The sequence below is a fragment of the Topomyia yanbarensis genome, chromosome 3 (genome assembly GCF_030247195.1).
Source record: "Topomyia yanbarensis strain Yona2022 chromosome 3, ASM3024719v1, whole genome shotgun sequence".
NCBI classification, from domain to species: Eukaryota; Metazoa; Arthropoda; class Insecta; order Diptera; family Culicidae; genus Topomyia; species Topomyia yanbarensis.
This window is the reverse complement of record NC_080672.1, coordinates 428561713-428584394: the sequence shown is the minus strand read 5'-3', so window position 1 is coordinate 428584394 and position 22682 is coordinate 428561713. Positions and strand designations below refer to the sequence as shown.

At 42.1% G+C, this 22682-nt stretch overlaps 2 protein-coding genes across 2 annotated transcripts; both read left to right on the top strand.

Annotated features, from left to right (window-relative positions):
• The first annotated feature begins 3499 nt into the window (after positions 1-3499).
• Positions 3500-22367, top strand: LOC131689406 (sensory neuron membrane protein 2). Its single transcript, XM_058974467.1, has 5 exons — positions 3500-4605; positions 4676-4905; positions 4969-5168; positions 21430-21548; positions 21605-22367. The coding sequence occupies exons 1-5, from the start codon at positions 4441-4443 to the stop codon at positions 21974-21976; spliced, it is 1086 nt and encodes a 361-aa protein (XP_058830450.1). The 5' UTR covers positions 3500-4440; the 3' UTR covers positions 21977-22367.
• Positions 18025-21409, top strand: LOC131689405 (uncharacterized). Its single transcript, XM_058974466.1, has one exon. The coding sequence runs from the start codon at positions 18323-18325 to the stop codon at positions 21200-21202; it is 2880 nt and encodes a 959-aa protein (XP_058830449.1). The 5' UTR covers positions 18025-18322; the 3' UTR covers positions 21203-21409.
• Positions 22368-22682: the final 315 nt, after the last annotated feature.

The following is a 22682-nucleotide window of genomic DNA, read 5'->3' as shown; positions in this document are numbered from 1 at the left end:
GTGACTGACAATACAGACGGAGCAGGCTGTGACTCACATACGCCTCCATCCGGACCAGCTTCTGCGTAGACCGGTGGCTTTAAGGTAAAGATATGTGGAAGCCAGGAACGCACGCATGTTGCTCGGTACCGGCTCGCTTGTATACTTTGAAAAAAATTGAAATTTGAAGTGAAAATTCAAACGCACAAATGAGAGTTTTTGGACATTTTCCTTCGATCATCTGGTAGAAAATTTGAAGTTGTGTTAGTAAACGATTAAAGTATCGCGTTTTTTTGCAGTGGAGTGTCATTAAAGTGCATTTGAAAAGGTGAAATAAAAATGAGAAGAAGAAAAATATGAGTGTTTCGAAAAGAAACCCCAAGTGAAGCGGTAACACGCACAAAATAAGAACTACAGATGTTATTCCGTCAAAAACTCGGGCTGATTGTATAGGAAGATGTTCTAGCTGCCCCAAGTAGCAGTTTCGTGGCGCACCGACATGGTTAATTTGGTGAAAAACATATTTTTATATTCGCTCATGCAGTTACATGGTTAGGCAGGGGAAAGAGGGGTGTGTGGCCTAGGAGCTACGTTGTGACTTGCTTGTATAATGTCCTTAATGGGCCGGAAGCAGCTGTTTTCATGTGTGAGTCTACACCACTTCCGCGTATGCGCCATTTTCGACCAACGATGGAATACTGTGCTGTTTCGGGGTTCCAGTGACAGCATATGGGCCCACACGTTAGGCACCCGAGCAAAGTACAACATCAAAATTACAGCAAATAGACAACATATTTTGATATCAAGCATCAAATTGAAATCTTATTTTGATATCAGTTTAAACTTTTTCAGAAATGACATCATATTTTGATCTCATTTTGATGTGCTTACATTTTTAGAAAAAAAATGTTTGTTTCTATTTCTTTGACAAACATCAAATTGATTACTTATTTTGTTATCAATGAAATATTTCACCATCTCAATTAGTTTTCAATTTGCTTTCACTGATAGTATAAATAGTTTTCTGTTTGATGTCATAGTGCAATTTTTTTGCTTTCGATTTTGATCTTTTAACCGTTAAAACGACCAAAATGATAACAACCTGAGCAATCATTCCCTACTACATCACAACATCAAGTTTAGTTCTCAATTTGATATCAGACTCTGCTCGGGCAGCTAGCTATAAGCCTTTTCAAATTACAACATTATTATCGGACAGCTGTGAGAATAAGACCCTTGATTATCATAAATTTCAAAAATTTTGAGAAAAAAGAAAGGTTTTTTACACCAGATCCAGAAGTAGAAGTAGCCTGAGAAAGTGAAAGTGAGAAAAATACAATACCCAGAGCTCTAGAAACTTTTTTCGTCGAAAGTAGTATTTTGCTACTTTATGCGCATGTACATTGGTTATGGAAAAGCTGACCAACTCTGGTGAAAAATTCCGTACACGTTTACGTTGCTGAATAGTGTACAGAATTTTTCGCTAACTTCGTTATAGAGTATAGGGCAGTGGCGTAGCCAGAAATTTGGTTTGGAGGGGGTTTTGACGAAAATCTTAGATTTTTCAAAAATGATGGCGGGTCTATTGATGACATTTAATCTGTAGGTCGCGATCGACTGGGTACTACCGTGTTCTGCAGTAATAGCGAAATGGGATGGTGTGAGCGGGCATGGGCGCTATGACCATACCGTAGGCAGAACTAAATACCTGTCGCATGTGTCAGTTATGTTGGGTGGCGGACTACGAGACAGGTTAGGTCAAGTTCAACGAGTGGCCCAAAAACACCACTTTACTAACAAAAACATGAGCTGAAAACTCGCAACTTCGAAGCCGTAGCATTTGAGGAGCTTTGATAAACGGGGCAGAAGGTGTGGAAATGCGGGGATCGAGCGACGGCACAAGAGCTGGACAAAATGCGCCAACGCGTGATCAAGTGGCAGACCATCAGCGAATGGATGTGTGTAGTGTGGATCAAAAGCCATATCAATGTGCACTGACCTCACATCCGCCGGGGGCATTGTATAAACCGGTTATCGCACAGAATAGTCTGTACACTTTATAAATAATGTGCAAAAATTCTCACGATTGATAAGTATATTATGGCGAATACCTAAATAGCGAAGCAGTAGACGACAAGAGTATTGCAAGAATCAGCTTGGAGACGAGCGCAGTCGACGACGGATTCCGGATCTGCCTAAGATTCATGAAAAAATAGGACGGTTGAACCGCTGGTAATGATAAACTGTCATGTGAACTACTCAAACGCAGAGTAGAGGAATTGGCTAGAGCACTCCACTGGGTGCTTTTGAAAATCTGGAAGGAGGAGATTTCACCGAAGTATAGGAAGTAGGGAGTAGTATGTCCCATCTATAAAAATGGTGTTAAGCGGGATTTTTGCAACTAATTACCGATTAATCACATTACTGAACTGCCCTTGTATGCAAAGGTGACATAAACGCCATCCAGCATATTTTTCAGGAAATCAATTTTCAAATCTTGCATGGTGCGGGTAAAAGGATGCTTTCGCCACTTTGCTTTTCGCATTTCAACAGGTAATTTTTTATTTTCATTTGAAGTCGTTTGCACTGAAAGATGCGAATTTTCGTAGTGAACATAAAAATACGAAAAAGTTAAATTTGACCAAAGTGGCGTTGAAGTCACTTTTGCATACTAGGATAGTAAAAGTCATCTACAAGGTATTCTCCCAAATTCTTTGTTGCCGCCTATAACCGTTAGTAAGGGAATTCGTAGTGCAATATGGCCTATAATGCACAAATACGGGTTGCATTCATATCTTCAACCAATCTATTTGCAATAACATTCTTGAAAACTTTGCTGAAGATACTAAATTTTATTGGAATTAGTACTGCATCCAACTGGAAAAATTAATCAACAAAATTATGCTGCTAAATACTAAAGCTGATGGTTTCCAAATTATGGAATATTGGCGCCATTCAATTCGATACCCAAATGTACATCATAAAAATTTTATTACCGATCTTAGCTGGTGGCACTTTACATAAATGCACATAAAAACCGATTCTGACCTGTTAGAGACAAGCGTAAAACGCCATTTTGCATCAGTTTCTATGTAGGCGTTTTCATTGAGCCATTTTGCTTGATATTCACATGATTTATCAACTATAGGATCCTCACTAAAATATTAGTTACAAGATCCCATTCTCACAATTTACAAAAAGTCCCCATAACGTTTAAAACATTAGGTTCTCAATGTAATGAACAGATAATAAACTTCCAAAATTATTATTTGAATATTCAAATAAGCATCAGCATCAAACTTTTTTTCTTCAATTCAAATATTTTGGTTTGGAGGGGGTTTTAACCCCCAAAACCCCCCCTTGGCTACGCCACTGGTATAGGGGTCTGCAGAGTATATATCAAATATGTGAAAACAAATGACATTGAATCAAAAAACAACAAAATCATTTTCCCAAGTAATTATGAATATAAAAATGGTTCAAAAAATTCATTTTTAGGAATATTTATAATGAAATGCTGAGCACCGCCATCTACATAAATTTTGAAACAACGGTGGCTTCAGAACATATATCTCAAATGCTAATACAATTTCCTGTAGATCGTTTCTGCTAGAAATTTTGAGCTTGTTTTCTAAATAACTGTACTCTGCTAGGCATTGGATGATGATTCTAACACTTGTGTTGCATTACTATTGGAAACATTTATTTCATAATTGTAAAATAGAGGAATAAAGATACCGATTTTCGAGTAAAGTAGTTTTTCTATAGTGTAACAATGATAAAAACTACAAATTTAGGTAACAGACTAAATTGTTTAAAATCACATTAACTAAATCAGTTAGTGGAACTCCCTTTCTTGACACTGGTGTTTTCGGAACTGTTACAATGTAGCATAAGTGTATAGCAAGTAGCATCTGTGAATAGAACATCTGTGAACCCTCAACCCACCATCAAACTTATCAATACCCCTACAAAGTACTCTACTCTACCCGTGTCGTCGACTATCAAGAGCTAAGTTTGCCAAAAAAAAAAATAGTCACTATATTGTGAGGATCGAAACGTGCATGCTCCATTAGGAAAGATCGTCCATATTCCACTATGAATGTTTTAGATACATCTCGCAAGCACATTACAATCACCGCAAAATCACCTTGACTAATTGCAATTAGCGATCGTATGTTATACAGTTGGTTTATGTTGTTCTCTTCGTCCTTACTCTTTCTCTCAACACAAACACATGTTAGTACATAATTGCAACCCAATCTGGGCGTTGGCTCCCAGAACACCTAACCAGTAGTCATCATCTAGTAAAATCGTAGCTAACCACAAACTATTCGCACTATTCTTTCTACCATCCATATTGTACCGTAGTCCATCCTCCAAATTGCCGAAGACGAAACCTACGACAGTCTGCGGTTGATCAACGTCGAGCTGAATCGTATCTTTGGCCGGCCGGATTCCATGTTCCTTCGGACCACCCCGAAAGAGTTCCTATTCGACGGAGTGTCATTTTGCGTGAATGTTATCGGCATAGCGAAGGCGATTTGCAAAGAAATTGAAAAGCGCAATACCAAAACCATCCGGGTGATGCCCGACGGATCCATGAAGTTCTCGTTCTTCCATCATGTATGTAGAATCATCTTGATAGCTTCTCAGAATTTGCTAAATTTCTTGCGCGTTTCGTTTTCCGTCTTAGAAAAACATGACCGATGATGGTGTCTTTACGATCAATACCGGCACCAAAGACGCTCTGCAAACTCATATGATTGATTCCTGGAACGGACATACCACACTGGACCGGTGGAGCAATCGCTCGCTGGGATCATCTGCTGTCTGCAATAAAATCTTTGGAACGGACGGTTCGGGCTATCCTCCGTTCCGAAACGGGGTTCAGAAAATGACCATCTTTAGTACCGATATCTGTAGGTTAGTTCGTGATTTTTTTCTATATCTTTTTCCAAAACTCAGAAAACATTTCTAATTCGACAGAACTGTGGATATCAAGTACGTGGAACCATCCAGTTACGAGGGCATACCGGCGCTTCGGTACGAAACGGATGCCAACTTTCTGAACGAAATCGGTCCCGAGTTCAGCAACGACTGCTACTGTGTCAATCGAATACCGAAGGCGATCGTTAGGAGCAACGGGTGTCTGTACAAAGGTGCCCTGGATTTGTCAACGTGTTTCGGTAAGTATCAATAATGACTCATTTCAATCCAAATGCGATGAATTTCCGGTGATAAACCTTGGAATCCCTAATCCTAACCTAATATTCACTCTCAAAATGGCTAAACATAATAAAATTATAAAACACCTGTTTGCTCGAAAAATGATTAGCATACCTACTTGTAAAATAACGCTCGTTTTCAGAGGAAAAATGTAAATTCACTTTTTGATCCCGCGATCAAACTTTAGTCACTATCCGGTCATCCACATCTGCATACTAACCGTCTGTCTGCAAAACTTACAGCGACGGAGAAAAAAAACAAACAGAACACATAAATGTCACAGATGACTAGGTGCAAGTAGGCGATGCTACCGATAACCGGCTGGACAGGTTGCTTAGCACTACTGACGACGATGCTTCGTAACTGATTAGTGATTTTCGCGCCCGGTTCTGGCCAACGAGCAACCACGCATGTGTTTTGAGTGACGAGAGGCTAATTTAATTGTGCTTCGTGCATCACTTCCAAACAGGTTGACGGAGCTTTGGGCTATACCGACCGTGTGTGTTTGAAGAAATTCTATAGTTTGGAGAACGAGAGAGATTTGGATAAAAATATTGTGAGCCCAAATGCCCTTCGGATGAATACCTGATTATTATTACTTCGTATGATGTCAAATTGTAATTCTAAAATTCGTCATCCTTTACCTTTCTTGTGACATTTTCGTGTTTGACATTGCAATACACGCTACACTCATTCAAACTTCGGTGTAATCAGTCTATATTTTTTCTTTGCACTACACCGGTGTAGCATATCGTCCAATCCAGAATGCTACTTATAGCAACTTATTGGCCAAACACTTTCGCACCTCGGTGTAAGCGTCGCGAATTCGTGTACAATTTTTGGACGATGTCAATAGCAAATATTTGAGCAGCATGCAGACAACCTGTTGACTGTTGTTAATGACGAACTTTTTTTATCTTAAAGAGCTTTAAAATTATATTGCACAAGCGATTACCGTGCAAGAAATTGTCTACGATTACGTCTGGTTAGTCGCTCCTTTGTCTTTTCAAACTATTATCAATCATTAGTATAATGATGAGTTTATTACGGATACAGGGCTAATCGTTGCTATGCAGAATTCGTGATCGATCTCCAGTGTTAACCTTTCAGTAGTCGTGCCGTCGCATTTAGTACAACACCTTCAGAAACTCTAGCGACATCTTCTATGAGCATTAGCGACTGCTAATTTGATGCACGCGACTATCGAAGGGTTAATATTGTAATGTTTCGTTTCAATCAACCAGAGAGAAGCGAGACCGAAAGCTGATGAATTGGACATACAATTATGAAAAAACCTTCCACACAAATTTATTTTTCGGTAATATATTTGTGAGGAATAAATTTTGTCAATTTAAGTGATCTTATTCGGAGACAATCCACTGTCCCAATTTCTTAAAGGTCTACATGGTTGTGGAGCACGAAAACCTTGTAACATTTTAAAATTCCTTCTTGACACAAGAAAATGATGAATCGATATCCTATAAAATGGAATAAATAATACTAATTGTGGAATTCAAAGAAACGATTTTTCTAAGTAATTTCATTACAAAATGGCGGTTGGAACACCTTCCTAGGACGTGAAATAACTGGTCCCCTGCCAGTCATTGTCGTCTAGCATCAGGTCCCTCTCGGCTTCCATGATCACAACTACGTTGCGCGCTTCACAGGAAAGACATTTGGTGAGTACCTTCAGCCGTTGGTTTCGGGTGGACGCTTGCGCTTCCGACACAACAGACCCCAACTTCCACTGCCTAATGTCAATGTCAAATATGGCCGATCGCATAGTCCTCCCGGCTCAACGCGCGGAAGGATTTCGTCACCTTACCTTCCGTCCTCCTCTGCAGTACTTGCTGCATCTTCCGGTCACGCAAAATTGTCAGACAGCCGGAACCTGTCTTGCGCTCCATTCTTTCACCTTTCCCTAGGAGCGCAAGAATCTTATATATGGGAGCTGGGCTGAATCCCATCGGCACACGATGACAATCTTCTTCACTCTGGAGTTGTACTGGCGGTAATTTAATACTTTACGGTGACGTCACAAATGAACTGAGTGTTTTGCATGAGCTGGGAAATTGGCAGGTTCCAAATGAAACTGAACCGTCTCTATCCGATCGTAAATACATATTTTTCGATCATTTTGATGTCACCTTCAATGTGGTAACATATCGTAATCCTAAGTCTACAAACTGGGTCCTCTTTTTGGAAAACTTGGCGACTAAGATTCATGGATATTTTCCAACAATTAGTCAACTAGACGACTAGGGGAACCCCTTGGTGGAGGGCTGAGCTTCAGGAATCAGAATATATTGGCTCAAATGGCACGTTCCCCGTACATAGTCGGGGATTTGTGCCTTGCCGTGTGTTTTCATCATTTCCTGAGTGGAAGGAAAGGACAAGGAGGAGTGGGGAAGTAGAATTGGAAGGGTGGGAAAAATAACAGCACAAAACAAAAATAAACAACAGGTAAGTTAAACTCACAAGTAGTTCAACTTGCCTGCGAATAATCCTAAAGCTCTTTACCACATTGGATAAGAAACTTTAGTATGTCTCTGAGTTTCAGTCGACCAAACATGGTTTCGTCTATATAAGGACGGCTGAAGACTCGAAATCGCAATTGCGCTAGCGCTGGACAGTTGCATATCAGATGATATGAGGTTCCGTAGTCGGATTCACAAAGATCACATGAAAAAGACTCAGCGCGCTGAATAGTTGCCATGTGATAATTGAGTTTGCAGTGGCCGGTTAAAGCCCTGGTCAGCATGCCGCAGTGGAGCTTCGAAAAATGTAAGAGATTTTTCGAAACCACTGGGCATGGTTGTTCTAGAAACGCCTTTGTTTGGCGACACGTTTGTAGATTTCTCCAATAATTGCGGTGCTCGGACAAAGCCCAGGACCGTATTTTTTCCCTTATCCAACTTGTCGAAATTGGCAGGGCGGGCTCAGGACCAACGAAGTCAATCGCTGAACCTGCCCTGGCCAATTCGTCAGCCCATTCATTTCCAGTAATACCGCAATGTCCGGGCACCCAGACAAGGTAGATAGTGTTGACAATGCTTAGTTCTTCGATTTGGGTTCGGCACGCGATCACTAGCTTGGACCGGGATTTGTCTGAGCTAAGGGCCTTGATTGCAGCCTGACTATCGGAGCAGAAGTTTATAACTCTGCCGGACAAACTCAGTTGAAGGGCCGATTGCACCCCGCACATAATCGCAAAGATTTCTGCTTGGAATACAGTACAATATCTACCTAGTGAGTGAGATTGTTCCAATCTCATTTCACGACAGTAGACACCAGCACCAGCACGTCCCTCCATCAGAGAACCGTCAGTGTAACAGACTACTTGCGTTTGTTGTTGTCTTTCCATAAAGCCAGACAACCACTCCTCTCGAGAGGGAATCTTCACATGGAATGTCCTGTAAGGAAAACTACAAGTGAGTGTAATATCGCTGGGAGCAAGAATATCTTCACCCCATGTAACCATTTGTGACCACAATCGTATATGACTGGTAGCAAGATCAACATGATTACTGTTCCAAAGCCCAGTAACCTGCAGTCTGTATGCACATGATAGTGCTTCTTGTTTTAAGTGTATGTGTAATGGTTTGATATTTAGAAGTGCCTCAAGAGCAGCAGTCGGAGTCGTGGTGAAAGCACCAGTCAACGCCATGAGCGCCATTCTTTGCAGATGGTTTAGCTTTGACTGGACTGTCACCACCTCTCCCCTCTGCCACCACACAAGGCATCCGTATGACAGTATTGGACGTACAATTGTCGTGTAAATCCAATAGATGTATTTAGGTTTGAGACCCCAGGTCTTTCCAAAAGTTCGTCTGCACTGCCCGAAGGCCATGCACGCTTTCTTGACTCTGAACTCAATGTGAGCAGACCAATTCAGTTTGGAATCCAATATGACTCCAACGTATTTGACTTGATCCGCACACAGTAGCTCAGAATCAAAGAACTGCAAGGGACGAACCCCGGTTGTTATTCGCTTCTTCGTGAAAAGAACCATTGAAGTTTTGCTTGGGTTAACTGATAGTTTAACTTGTCGACACCACTGTTCGACAGCTCTTAATGCCTGTTGCATCAAGTCAAAGATTGTTCCGATGCAAAATCCAGTAATTAGTACTTGGTAATCGTCAGCAAACCCGTAGGTTGGAAATCCAAGCTCATTGAGTTTCTTCAACAAGCCGTCAGCTACTAAGTTCCATAACAAAGGTGACAGAACGCCGCCCTGAGGACAACCGCAAATACTCAACTTCCGTATCTCAGCCTGTCGCAGTGACGAGCAAAGCATGCGGTTACTAAGCATTGCGTTTATCCAACCTGAGATACATGCAGGTATCCCATGACCGCGCGTCGCTTCCAGAATAGACTGGAAGGACACATTGTCAAAAGCACCCTCAATATCTAGGAATACACCCAAGCTAGATTGCTTGAGCGAGAAGGCTTTCTCAATGTTGTAAACAACATCGTGAAGCAGAGTGATCGTGGATTTCCCACACTGATATGCATGTTGCATTTTGTGCAGTGGATATTCAACTAAACTAACGTTCCTGATGTGATGATCGATTATCCGTTCCAAAGCTTTCAGAAGAAAAGAACTTAAGCTGATTGGCCTAAAACTCTTGGCTTCTTCATAGCTTGAGCGCCCCCCTTTGGGAATAAATCTAACAGTTATTTCTCGCCATGCTTTCGGGATATACCCGGTAGCAAGACTGGAAAGCAAAATCTTTTTCAAGACATGTTTAAGAATATCAAATCCCTTTTGCAGTAGCACGGGAAGTATCCCATCTTTTCCGGGTGATTTGTATGGAGCAAAGCTGTCAACTGCCCACTTGACCGATTCAGTGGAAACCAATGTGCGTGCTAACGCCCACGAGTCCGAATCACCAGAATGAGATCTGTGAACGTTGATCAACTCCGGATCGATACAGCCTGGAAAGTGTGTGTCGAAGAGACAATTAAGAACATCTTTTTCGTCCGTCACATAAACACCATCTCTGGTTTTCAAGGAGTTCATCTGAAAATCATTCGATTTGGAGAGAATTTTATTTAATCTGCTAGCCTCGTTCAGACTAGAGACATTAGTGCATAGGCTTTGCCAGCCAGCCCGTTCTGCAGATCTAAGACATTTCTTATATGCACTACGAGCTGACCTGAAAGCCCTGGAGTCATCACGCTGACGCCGATTCCAAGCTCTTCTCATAACTTTCTTCATTCTTTCAAGCTCAGCCCTCCACCAAGGGGTTCCCCTAGTCGATTTAACAGTACGAAGTGGACAAGCTTCTTCGTAGGATGCTAATATGAATGAGTTTGTCGTATCCACGACGTCATCTAAGTCGTCTAGTTGACTAATTGTTGGAAAATATCCATGAAATTTAGTCGCCAAGTTTTCCAAAAAGAGGTCCCAGTTTGTAGATTTAGGATTACGATAGGTCACCACATTGAAGGTGACATCAAAATGCTCGAAAAATATATATTTATGATCGGATAGAGACGGTTCAGTTTCATTTGGAACCTGCCAATTTCCCAGTTCATGCAAAATTCTATCAGAGCAAAGTGTTATGTCTAACACCTCCTCCCTCCCAGACCTCGCAAAAGTTGGTCGGTTTCCCACATTCAGAATATGGAGATTTGTACTACTTATGTACTCCATCAGTTCAGAGCCTCTCAGATTGATGTCTGAGCTGCCCCAAATGATGTGATGAGCATTCGCATCACTGCCGATAATGAGCGGAAGCCCATTTCTGCTACAATATGATACAACGCTTTTGAAATCATCAGAAGGAGATGATTCGTTATGCGGTAGGTATGCTGAACAATATATATATTTTTTATCTACGTTTTCGACAGTCAATGTAACTGTGACAACACAGATATCGCGAGTTGTGAGCTCCGATATGAGACACGCGTCAATAGCCTTATTTGCAAGAATGCAAGCACGAGGCATTTCACGTGGGTTAGTCATGCCTGTCTTGTTGTAAGCAATGAAGGCAGTGTTAAGTAACTTTCCAAAATAGAAGTTTCCTTTATGGAAATACGGTTCTTGAACCAATGCTATGGAAGCTTTACCTTCCTGCATGAGTCGAGATAAATTCATAGTTGCTGTACGTTTATGTTGGAGATTGACTTGTGCTATTCTAACCATTTTTGATTAGAGAACTGTACATTTCATCTCCAACACAAATTGCACAACAACTAGAGGACACCAAGCGAGTTGGGATGTTAACGCATTTAGCGAGCCATATCAGGTTTAAATGGGACATGATCATTTGATTCCCACGATTTGCGAAGAAAATAATGGTCCACTGTGTCAGAGATTCGCATAACACAGCAAGGGCAAAACCCAAAATGCTCCGTGCGCGACTGGCATATTTTAGACCCTCCAATCATTAAGTCCTCGGCACGAAACTACACCTTGACTTAGGGTCTCCTACTTTCAGTCGCCTCCTACGACATGGCAGCAGGACTCCAGTGGCTCAATTCTAGGCCGGATACCACACGGCCATGGATATTTTCCAACAATTAGTCAACTAGACGACTAGGGGAACCCCTTGGTGGAGGGCTGAGCTTGAAAGAATGAAGAAAGTTATGAGAAGAGCATGGAACCGGCGTCAGCGTGATGACTCCAGGGCTTTCAGGTCAGCTCGTAGTGCATATAAGAAATGTCTTAGATCTGCAGAACGGGCTGGCTGGCAAAACCTATGCACTAATGTCTCTAGGCTCGAGGCTAGCAGGTTAAATAAAATTCTCTCCAAATCGGATGATTTTCAGATGAACTTCTTAAAAACCAGAGATGGTGTTTATGTGACGGACGAAAAAGATGTTCTTAATTGTCTCTTCTACACACACTTTCCAGATTGTATCGATCCGGAGCTGAACAATGTTCACAGATCTCATTCTGGTGATTTGGACTCATGGGCATTAGCACGCACAATGGTTTCCACTGAAATGGTCAAGTGGGCAGTTGACAGCTTTTCTCCATACAAATCACCGGGAAAGATGGAATACTTCCCGTGCTACTGATATTGATAATCTTAAACATGTCTTGAAAAAGATTATACTTTCCAGTCTTGCTACTGGGTATATCCCGAAAGCATGGTGAGAAATAACCCAAAGGGGGCGCACAAGCTATGAAGAAGCCAAGAGTTTTAGGCCTGTCAGCTTAAGTTCTTTTCTTCTGAAAGCTTTGGAACGGATAATCGATCATCACATCAAGATCGTTAGTTTAGTTGAATATTCACTGCAAAAAATGCAACATGCATATCAGTGTGGGAAATCCACGATCACTCTGCTTCACGAGGTTGTTTAAAACATTGAGAAAGTCTGCTCGCTCAAGCAATCTAGCTTGGGTGTATTCCTAGATATTGAGGGTACTCTTGACAATGTGTCCTTCCAGTCTATTCTGGAAGCGTCGCGCGGTCATGGGATACCTACATGTATCTCGGGTTGGATAAACGCAATGCTTAGTAACCGCATTCTTTGCTCGTTACTGCAACAGGCTGATATACGGAAGTTGAGTATTTGCGGTTGTCCTCAGGGTGGCGTTCTGTCGCCTTTGTTATGGAACTTGGTAGCCGACGGCTTGTTGAAGAAACTCAATGAGCTTGGATTTCCAACCTACGGGTTTGCTGACGATTACCAAATACTAATTACGTGAGGCTTTATAATGAGGCTCGAATGTTCTGTTTGGGTTCAAGACACAGCGAAATCCAGTGAAACTGCACAGTATCTTCCAGTTCATGACCAAGCGCTGTTGCGTACATAATCATCACATCAGGGACTGTTTGCCTTATCGCTGGAATATTCCTATCAAACTACAAGATGAAAACGACGAGGGAAATACGCTGACTCGATTATCAAGCCGCAGTAGTATATTGTGAAAAAAATGTATTACTTCGCTCGATCTAGGTCAACAGGAAACAAAAGGAAATGAGCTTCTACCTGGCGTAGTTCTTGTCTGGTCACGGGGGTTTCAGACAGTATCTTTATTTGCGAACGTTACGTCATTATTCGGTCCAGAGTATTGAAATGTCGCAAAAACTGAAGCATATATTTCTTGCTAGTCCTAGATTGAAAGTAGCGCAAAGCGAGATACCTTCGTTTAGCGTGGAGAATATCGTTGCTGAGATGTGTCGAGACGTGGGTACATGGAATGCTGTTAGCAGTGCAGTTACACGAATACTATCGGAACTCCAGCAAAGGTAGCGTAACCACGAGATAAGATCACCAACCAGATGGAAAATATGAACGAGTAGTACCAAGAATACCTACGATGGTAGCAGTGAAGGGATGCAAGTAGGTCGAGAGACAAAATCGACGAACAAGTTCTTACGGAGAAATCGAGATTTTCATGTCTTGTGAAAATCCGTCACCTCGGATCTCTCCGTCGTAGAAAGGTAGATTTACTGCCTGGAACTATCCGAGGAAAACGCGACAAAACTGGGAGCTAAACAATTCAACGAACAACCGCTCATGCTAGGAAAGCTGGGAGTTGGATGGTACAATGTATAAAGTACTTCGTAAAGACTTACAACAGAAACGTGAAGTCTTTCCTTGAGCTAATCGACAGTAGCCCCGTGTATTGCAAGTGCAAGTTCCGATTTTTTTGCCCGAAGAAAGATATTTTTTCATCAAACTGCTTAATGACAACAGTCCATCGAAGGGATTTGATTTTGAGGCCAATAGCATTATTATGCTCAGAATACTTGCGATACCGTCACTTGAACCGGAAGTTGACAAGGCAAGGCAATCCAAATTCCACTCGAAGTCTAAATCGCCGCTTTGAAAATTCTGCGAGTGAAGGAGATCAAAGACGAGTTCAGTGAATCCGAATCCGTTATTTCACACAACGATGCATCATCGAGGAAGAGCAATGATGAATACGAAATTGGAAAGAACTTCGATAACTCCAGTAACAACGGATGTGTGTTGACTGAGTTAGAATTTTGAAGTTTAATAAGGAATGGAGGAAGATGATCATGACACGAGCGAAAACGTATCTGATTGGATATTCTTATGCATTTTCATTCATGTTGACCTACTTGACTGATCCAGTGTTGCTGCTATCAAACTTCAGGCTCCAAAGCTCAACCTGATCGAGGTCCTAGGTCAAATGAACGTCCCTTATCTCCATAAAAAGAAAGCATTAACTTGTTCTTAATAGTAAAAGGTGATTACCGTCCTTTTCCATTGGCGAAGACATCACGAATCCCAGGCTTCGAAAAGTTCTGTAAAACAGCTTCCTTCTGAGGACCCAGCTCAGGCATAGAAGATCATAAATAGTCACAGACTTGTTCGTTGTTGAGAAATCCATCAACCAGGCGACGTGTCGCGATCGCTCTTCACGATAGGCTAAAGAAAAAACTATAACTGTTCGAAGTAGAGAATAGTGTTACAAAGGAGACAACACACACAGATTGGATCAGCAACATAGTAATCGTGCTGCATGGGGATCAAGCTGATAAGAATATCCGTATATCATTGAACAAAGCACTGAAGCTACCGAATTTGCAATTCACAACAATAGATGAGATGCTAGCGGAACTAGGGAAGGCCAAAATCTCTACTGTGGTACGTTTCTAAGAGCGACACTAACCTGCTTATGTAATTCATAAATCTAGATTTGACACCTTTCCATGTTTATGCGCTATCTCGTGTCACATTTCGTGCTGCATCCTCTCGGATTGCTTGTTGCAAAAATTGCACTTTCGTGCGATGAGTCTTTGGTCCTATATTAACCGCAAAGCCAACTCATACTCAATCTCTTTATCGATTAAGTGTGTGTACTATATCATCTAAGATCGGTTGTTAACTTAACAAAATCGAGTGAGATCTACACTAAAACTATCACAAAAATACAACAAAACTCAATATTAACGGTAATGTATCTTAAATGTGGATTTTCAGTTGGGCACCAATGTGGAATAAAATTTGGCTACACCGAAATCTAGGCCCAGAATTGCCCCAAATCATATATAGAGGTGCACTCACCTTGATGACGTTGGCTGATGTCATCATACGATCCCGGGAATCGTTTGAAGATTATCTATTGTGCCCTGCAACGTTGTTTTGTTTTCTTTTCCTTCTAGTCGACCCGGTGCTCCTCATGCGGTTGGATGAAGTTGGCAAGGGGCATTCAATTTGTTTGACAAAATTGAGCGGGAACACATGGATTTGTTTAGGTATGCATCTCTCATCGTGACAGCTACGGAACGCAATCGAAGTTAACATTTCAGCTTGCCAAGAAAATGCAAAGCAACAAATAGTATTGATGGACAATACCACGAACTTCGAGAACAAGTACATGACCAGCTTTTCCATAAACTGGGATTTCGAACAGGTATCTTCAGCGCCGTACCACTGGCAGGCAAATGAAAAGTCAGAGGCTGCAGTGAAAATAGTAAAACGCCTTTTAAAGAAAGCTAGTGAGACCGAAAATGATTTCTGATACGCTTTGTTGCACTGGCGAAACATACCAAATAAGATTGGCTCAAGTCCATCCGCCTGTATGTTTTCTCGATATTCCCGATCTTGAATTCCGAGTTTTATGGCAATGGTCCTTCCGAAGATTGTTGAAAACGTTGCTGTGGCTATAGAAGTAAATCGTAGAAAATTCAAATGTCGCTACGATAGGAAAACAAAAAACTTACCCAATCTTTAAATTGCCTCATCAGAATGTATGCAGCTCACTTTAAACACATCTAAACTGTAGACTCCAGGGACAATTTCCAAAACCGTGCCAGTATGGAAGGACTATCGTCGAAGTCTCGTTCACTTAAAACCACGTAATGAACCACACCCGCCACGTGTTCTGCAAAAATTAACTTTACCAAGAAGTCGATCAAATGCACCGGAATCGTGAGTTTGCAACGGTATCAGCTTCAACTTCAACGGCAAATTAATGTCAAAACTTGCTGATGTAAAAAATTATTTTCGCCTACTACGATCTCATCAACAACAACCGATATTCTTCTTCGCTTGCTATAAAATCACGTTTGGAAGAGGCGTCACAACCAGGGTTACCATATTCACAGATTTTTCTGTAATGTCACAAGTTTTTTTTACAATTTTTGATCACAGATTCTTTTTCACAGATGACAGATTTTTGGCATTTTGATAAAAATTTCACAGATTTTTGAAAATATTGTGATTTTTCACAGATTTTTTGGCAATTTATCACAGATTTTCACAGATATTTTTCCTGTTTTAGTCATCACATTTTTTTGGCCGAAACACAGATTTCAATGTGGCATCCCTGGTCACAATAGAAAATCCGATCTTAAGGCTAGTTTACGGTTCGGGAAATGTGTCACGGGATTTGGGTCCCTCTGTATTTTAAATGGAGCTCGGGATTTCAAATCCCGTAACGGGGAATGAGTCTACACAAAAATGACAGTTTTCATGAAGTGTAAACCCAACCGCGGGAAACATCCCGGGATTTTAAAACTCTCCACACAAAAATCCGCCCGGGAACAATTCAACCTAAATTGTTTACGACGGATAAAATAGTATTTTTATAAGATTTTAAATTCGGTGCAAGTTTGATACTGTTGGTATTTTTTTAGAAGCGGCAGAGTTTTTGGTTTGATAATTTGGAGAGATCTCGGCGGGAAATTTTCCCTGATCAAACCCCGACACAAATCCCGTACGAAATCCTCTGACCCATTTCCCGAACTGTAAACTAGCCTTAAAGTGACATTGGATTTCAAATTCCGTGGCGGGAAATGAGCCTCCATAAAAATGTCAGTTTTATGAAGTGTAAACTTAACCGCGGAAAACTGTCCGGGTTTTTAAAACTCTCCACACAAAAATCCGGCCGGGAACAATTCAACATGAATTGTTTCCTACGGGGAGAAAGATGTTTTTATTAGGTTCAAAAATCGGTGCTATTGTGATACTGTTGGTATTTTTTAGAAGCAGCAGAGAGTTTAGCTTAACAGTTTGGAGAGATCTCGGCGGAAAATTGTCCCTGATCAAATCCCGACACAAATCCCTTGCGAAATCCCATGACCCATTTCTGGAGCTGAGAATGCTATGTGCAGTTGAGATATCGTGTTCACCGCAAAAGATGTAAAAATAGAAACGGTTCAGGTCAATGGTCGTAGCTCCGAGTTCCGGCGAGTTCAAAGACATGACAAGATAAAAGTACCTCCCCGACCTTTTCGATTATCAAACCATCAACAATGTCCTTCTGGTAACTCTAGCCAAACCCCACGCGAACTGATTCAGCTTACACGTTTATGCAATCACTTAATTAGCCGCTACTAAACGTGCAGTTAATCTAGTTGCGTGCTGAATTATATTTAACATCTACTTCCGATAACAATCACCGCTAGGCGGCAAAACTATCATCAGCAACCAAACTATTATTAGCAACTATTGCGCCGTTATGATCCAGAAATGATACCGCTTCACAATTAACACTTGGGAAAACAGCTGCTTCGATCGGCGAGATCAGCATTGTCGAAAACGATCATCAATTTTCTCCCGGCGCACCATTCAATTAACTCGATAACAAAGTAATCACACACAGATCATTCCCACCTCAAGTTGGCAACGAGCGGCGAATAAGAAACTGATCAAAACAAACAGCACGGACTCGGAGAGGCTCAAGGTCGGTCGATCATAAGCTTTTCAAGTGACCTCTCCTAGAGATCATCAATCGATGCTAAAAATAAATGGAAAAGGTTCAGGTTTGGGCACGCCAATGACCACCAATGTTTACTTTGATATGGTTAGTTAAAGATCGATCGCGTCTTGGTCTCCTTTGTAGAGACCCGCTGACAGATACTATCATAAATTTAAAGCATACGCGTCATCGTTTCGGTCAGGCCCGTGCCATGATTTATGAATGTGGTCATTTGTTTGGATTACCGCGGGGACTGGTTTTGGGTTCTCTCTCTGAAACGATCAACGGGAAAGTACTGCGCCTGATATGTGATCGAGAGTGATCCTCTCAGCCTCAGCGGCTGGCAAGTTTTTGCACGCAAAGCAAAGGATGCTTGAGTGAGCCCACGACAGTCGACAATGAGCAAGAAGGCGCGCCGGACGTGTTTTGAATTCGTGATCGCGCACTAATCGTGATATTTAATGTTCTGTGCTCGCTGAAATGAATTTTGTGATGAATGCAGTGATCCCTACTGGTGGTGCAACGTTACCGATTTTTGTTGCCATTGTTGTTGTTATTATACTCGATCAGCACGGCACCTTTGGGCGATTGTACAAGAGGTGTGAGCTGGCACGTGAATTGGCGCTAAAACAGGTGCCGGAAGATCAGATTGCCGATTGGCTGTGCATCGCTGAGCATGGCTCGAAACTCAACAGTTCGGCTGTCAATCTGAAGTATAAAAAGTTTGGCGGCTCGGCTTACTATGGAATTTTTCAGATTAGTGATCTTTATGGTTGTTTGATCAGTTCCATATGTGGACTAACCTGTGCCGCTCTAAAGGACGACGAAGTTGAAGATGATATTGATTGTATGAGAAAAATTCACGCCGAGTACAGTCGTGAGATTGGAGATGGATTTGCAGCTTGGCCGATCCATAGGACCTACTGTCGGGATCCAGTGAATCGAGTGTCGTTCAATGATTGTTTAAACGAGGAAGTTCTTCGTTTTCAAGCATACTACAAGAAGAAAAAAGCTAAAGCTAGAAAAGAAGACTTGGTGCTGAGTGCTCCCGTTGGTAAAGTGTACGATCGATGCGAGTTGGCGGTGGAACTTCGAGACAAATTTAAACTGCCGCAGGAACAAATCGCTACTTGGGTATGCATAGCATACCACGAGAGTCGGTTCAATACTTCAGCCGAAGGTCGTTTGAATGCAGATGGTAGCGGTGATCATGGCCTATTTCAAATCAGTGATATCTACTGGTGTTCGGCAACCAGTCGTCCGGGAAAAGCTTGCGGGGTGACATGTGAAGATTTACGAAATAATGATATTAGTGACGATATTAGTTGTTTACGAAAAATATACGACGAACATCAGCGGATCTCAGGCAATGGGTTTACGGCGTGGACGGTGTACAGGCCTTACTGTCAAGGAAGGGAAGAAAGCTTTATGCACAATTGCTTTGATGAAGAACGGGTCTCGACGACGGCCATCCGGCCACGACCAGGAATCACAGCACCGACACGACCAGGTAAAAAATCTGGAATCATCTCGGTCGGGAAGATCTACGATCGCTGTGAATTGGCGAACGATCTGCTGCATAAATACAACATTCCAAAGGAACAGATCGCAACCTGGGTGTGCATAGCTTTTCACGAGAGTAGTTTCAACACATCCGCCGAAGGTCGTCTGAATGCGGATGGTAGTGGCGATCACGGATTGTTCCAGATTAGTGATATTTATTGGTGTTCTCCACCGGGGAATGGATGGGCATGTGGAGTAAGCTGCGACGAGCTGAAAGATAATGATATTTCCGATGATGTTCAGTGTATTCGAACAATTTATGAGGAGCATCAGAGACTATCTGGTGACGGGTTCAATGCATGGTCTGTCTACAAACCCCACTGTAAAGATAAATCTGAAAGCTATGCACGCGGGTGCTTCGGGTCGATCGAAGATCAAGCAGTAAGTCCAGCTTTACCGAAACCTGGAATCACCGCTCCGACGCATGCTCCTCCGAGGAAATCTACCGCTACAAGAGGAAAGGTTTACAACCGTTGCGAGTTGGCTAGAGAATTGTATTTCAAGCATCATTATTCGATCGAGGATGCTGCTACTTGGACTTGTATAGCGCAGTATCAGTCAAATTTCAACACAGCCGCCGTTGGATCCGGATCGGGAGATGTTAAATATCACGGAATGTTCCAGCTGAGCGATGAATATTGGTGTTCACCACCTGGTCGGGGCTGGGTCTGTGGGCTGCCTTGTTCCGATCTGGAGGACGACGATATCTCGGATGATCTTGCTTGTATGCGACATATCTACGAAGAACATCAAAGAATATCCGGAGACGGATTTAATGCTTGGGCTGTTTACCAACCCTATTGTAAGGGGAAATCAATGAGTATGATGAACGGATGCTTCGAAGAGGGAGAAAACGCGCTGGTTCCAACGACAATCCCGACTAGAAAGCCAACTAAGAAGAAGAATGTTGGTGTAGGTAAGGTGTATCAACGCTGCGAACTAGCTCGAGAGCTGTTCTACAAGCACAATTTACCATATGATCAAATCGCAACCTGGGTTTGTATCGCCCACAGAGAATCAAACTACAACGTTTCGGCTATCGGTAGATTGAATGCCGATGGAAGTGAGGATCATGGATTATTTCAAATCAGTGACATTTACTGGTGCTCACCTCCAGGGAAAGGTTGGGTTTGTAATTTGCCCTGCTCAGATCTAGAAGATAACGATATCACCGATGATCTGGAATGTATGAAGCTGATTTTCGAGGAACATACGAGACTTTCTGGAGACGGCTTCAATGCCTGGGCTGTGTACAGACCGTACTGCAAAGGAAGATCTGATCATTATATCAACGGATGTTTCGATGACCCGACTACGATTTCCACTATGCTCCCTACTCCGACACGGCCAACCTATCCAACAACGAAAAGGACAACCTATTCCCGGTTACCACCAACAACTACCAAAACTACTGTCGCATCTACAACAACTTCAAAGAAGAGCTTTTGGAGTTCATCGACCACGAAACCAACACTGCCATCCGTAACGACCCGAACGATCAGTTCCAGAAGTACAACCTCCCGCCCTACCTATGGATCTAGCAAAGCAACAACCAACCTGTACGATTTTTATCTAAACCATTTCGGTCGCCCGAACACTACTCCGGTGACCTACGCACCTTTTACATTCAGAACTACAAATGTTCCAAAAACTGCCACGACCACTGCCGCAACAACCACCACACGTTTTACATGGTCACCAAAACATGAAACTAGTACTACAAGTCGGACGACATCTGCAAGCACCGTTCAATATTCAAACTTTGATCGACTATTCGATCAGTTCAAACATGGCTGACAATCGCTTCTAGCCTAATGAATAAATTAATTTTGCACATAAAAATGATGATTCATGATTTGTACATGTGAGAAATACCATTAACCTATGATCAATGATGACATTAGGTAATAGATCCTTTTCAACTATCCTTCCGGTTCTAATGAGAAAAGTTCCAAACTAATAAAACGTTAGATTTATCGATCATATAAATAATTAATTGCTATTATTATTATGACCTTCAACAGACGCTCCGGTGGTAATGACACTTCCCCACATGATGGGCGCAGCCGATGAATACGCGGGACTGATTGAAGGATTACATCCCGATCCAGACAAGCATCAGATCTTCGTCGATGTAGAACCGGTATGTAAAACTTATTCGCTTCGATCATTTGTCATTATTTGCTGCATTCATTCCAGCTAACCGGAACCCCGCTGAACGGTGGCAAACGGGTTCAGTTCAACATGTTCCTGCGGAGGATCGACTCGATTCGATTAACGGATCGGCTTCAAACTACCCTGTTCCCGGTGCTCTGGATCGACGAAGGTATTGCACTGAACGATGACATGGTCAAACTGCTCGACGATAGTCTGATGAAGGTGTTGACTCTGTTGGATATTGTCCAGTGGAGTATGATTGTCATTGGACTGGTGCTGGCGATTGTCATGCCGATCGTCTACTTTGTCAAACGGAAGCCCTCATCGCCGTCCGTCACGCCGAGCCTTACAACGACAACCAGTGCGGCCAGCATTCCTGAACACGGCGGGATTGGTGGGAATCCACAGAAATGACGACAGTCGGTCATTATGACTGATTTGACTGACTACGGATTGAATGGAAGGGTGTGGAATTGAAATGGTGTGAGTGTGAACGAGAGAGAGAGAGAGAGAGAGAGAGAGAGAGAGAGAGAGAGAGAGAGAGAGAGAGAGAGAGAGAGAGAGAGAGAGAGAGAGAGAGAGAGAGATTCAAGTGCCAATGCTTTGTAGGAAACGCAGAGTAGCTACTACAGCTGTTGCAAATTCACTTTTGTGCATTTTAGTGCAAACTAAGTCAAACCGATTCCGTCCGAAACGAATTGAATCTAAATGTTTTTGTTTTACTTTCGAAACTGCAACACAGTAAAATAGCTAATTTTATGTGATTATTTGTAAATCAGTAAAAATGTGTTAAAGTTTAATTACACGTAGTGTGCACACTTTTCTTTTTATCTTCGAAGCTCAAACATACAGAATAACATATCAGCCGAAATTCGGCAATCATTCCAGCAATACGATTATACCGGCCTCACAACAAATCTTGAGCGTTTTTTCAAAACGTCATATCTGCAACTTTAACATTTATCCCCCAGCTCTTTGCGTAATATGCTAGCTAAAACCACCGTCTTTCGATCTGTACTGTAAAATAAGTGAAAAGTGTTATAGTGACGCCGTAAAAATCGAAAGAGAAAGTATAAACAGAGAGTAACTCATTGCAGATATGACGTTTTGAAAAAACGCT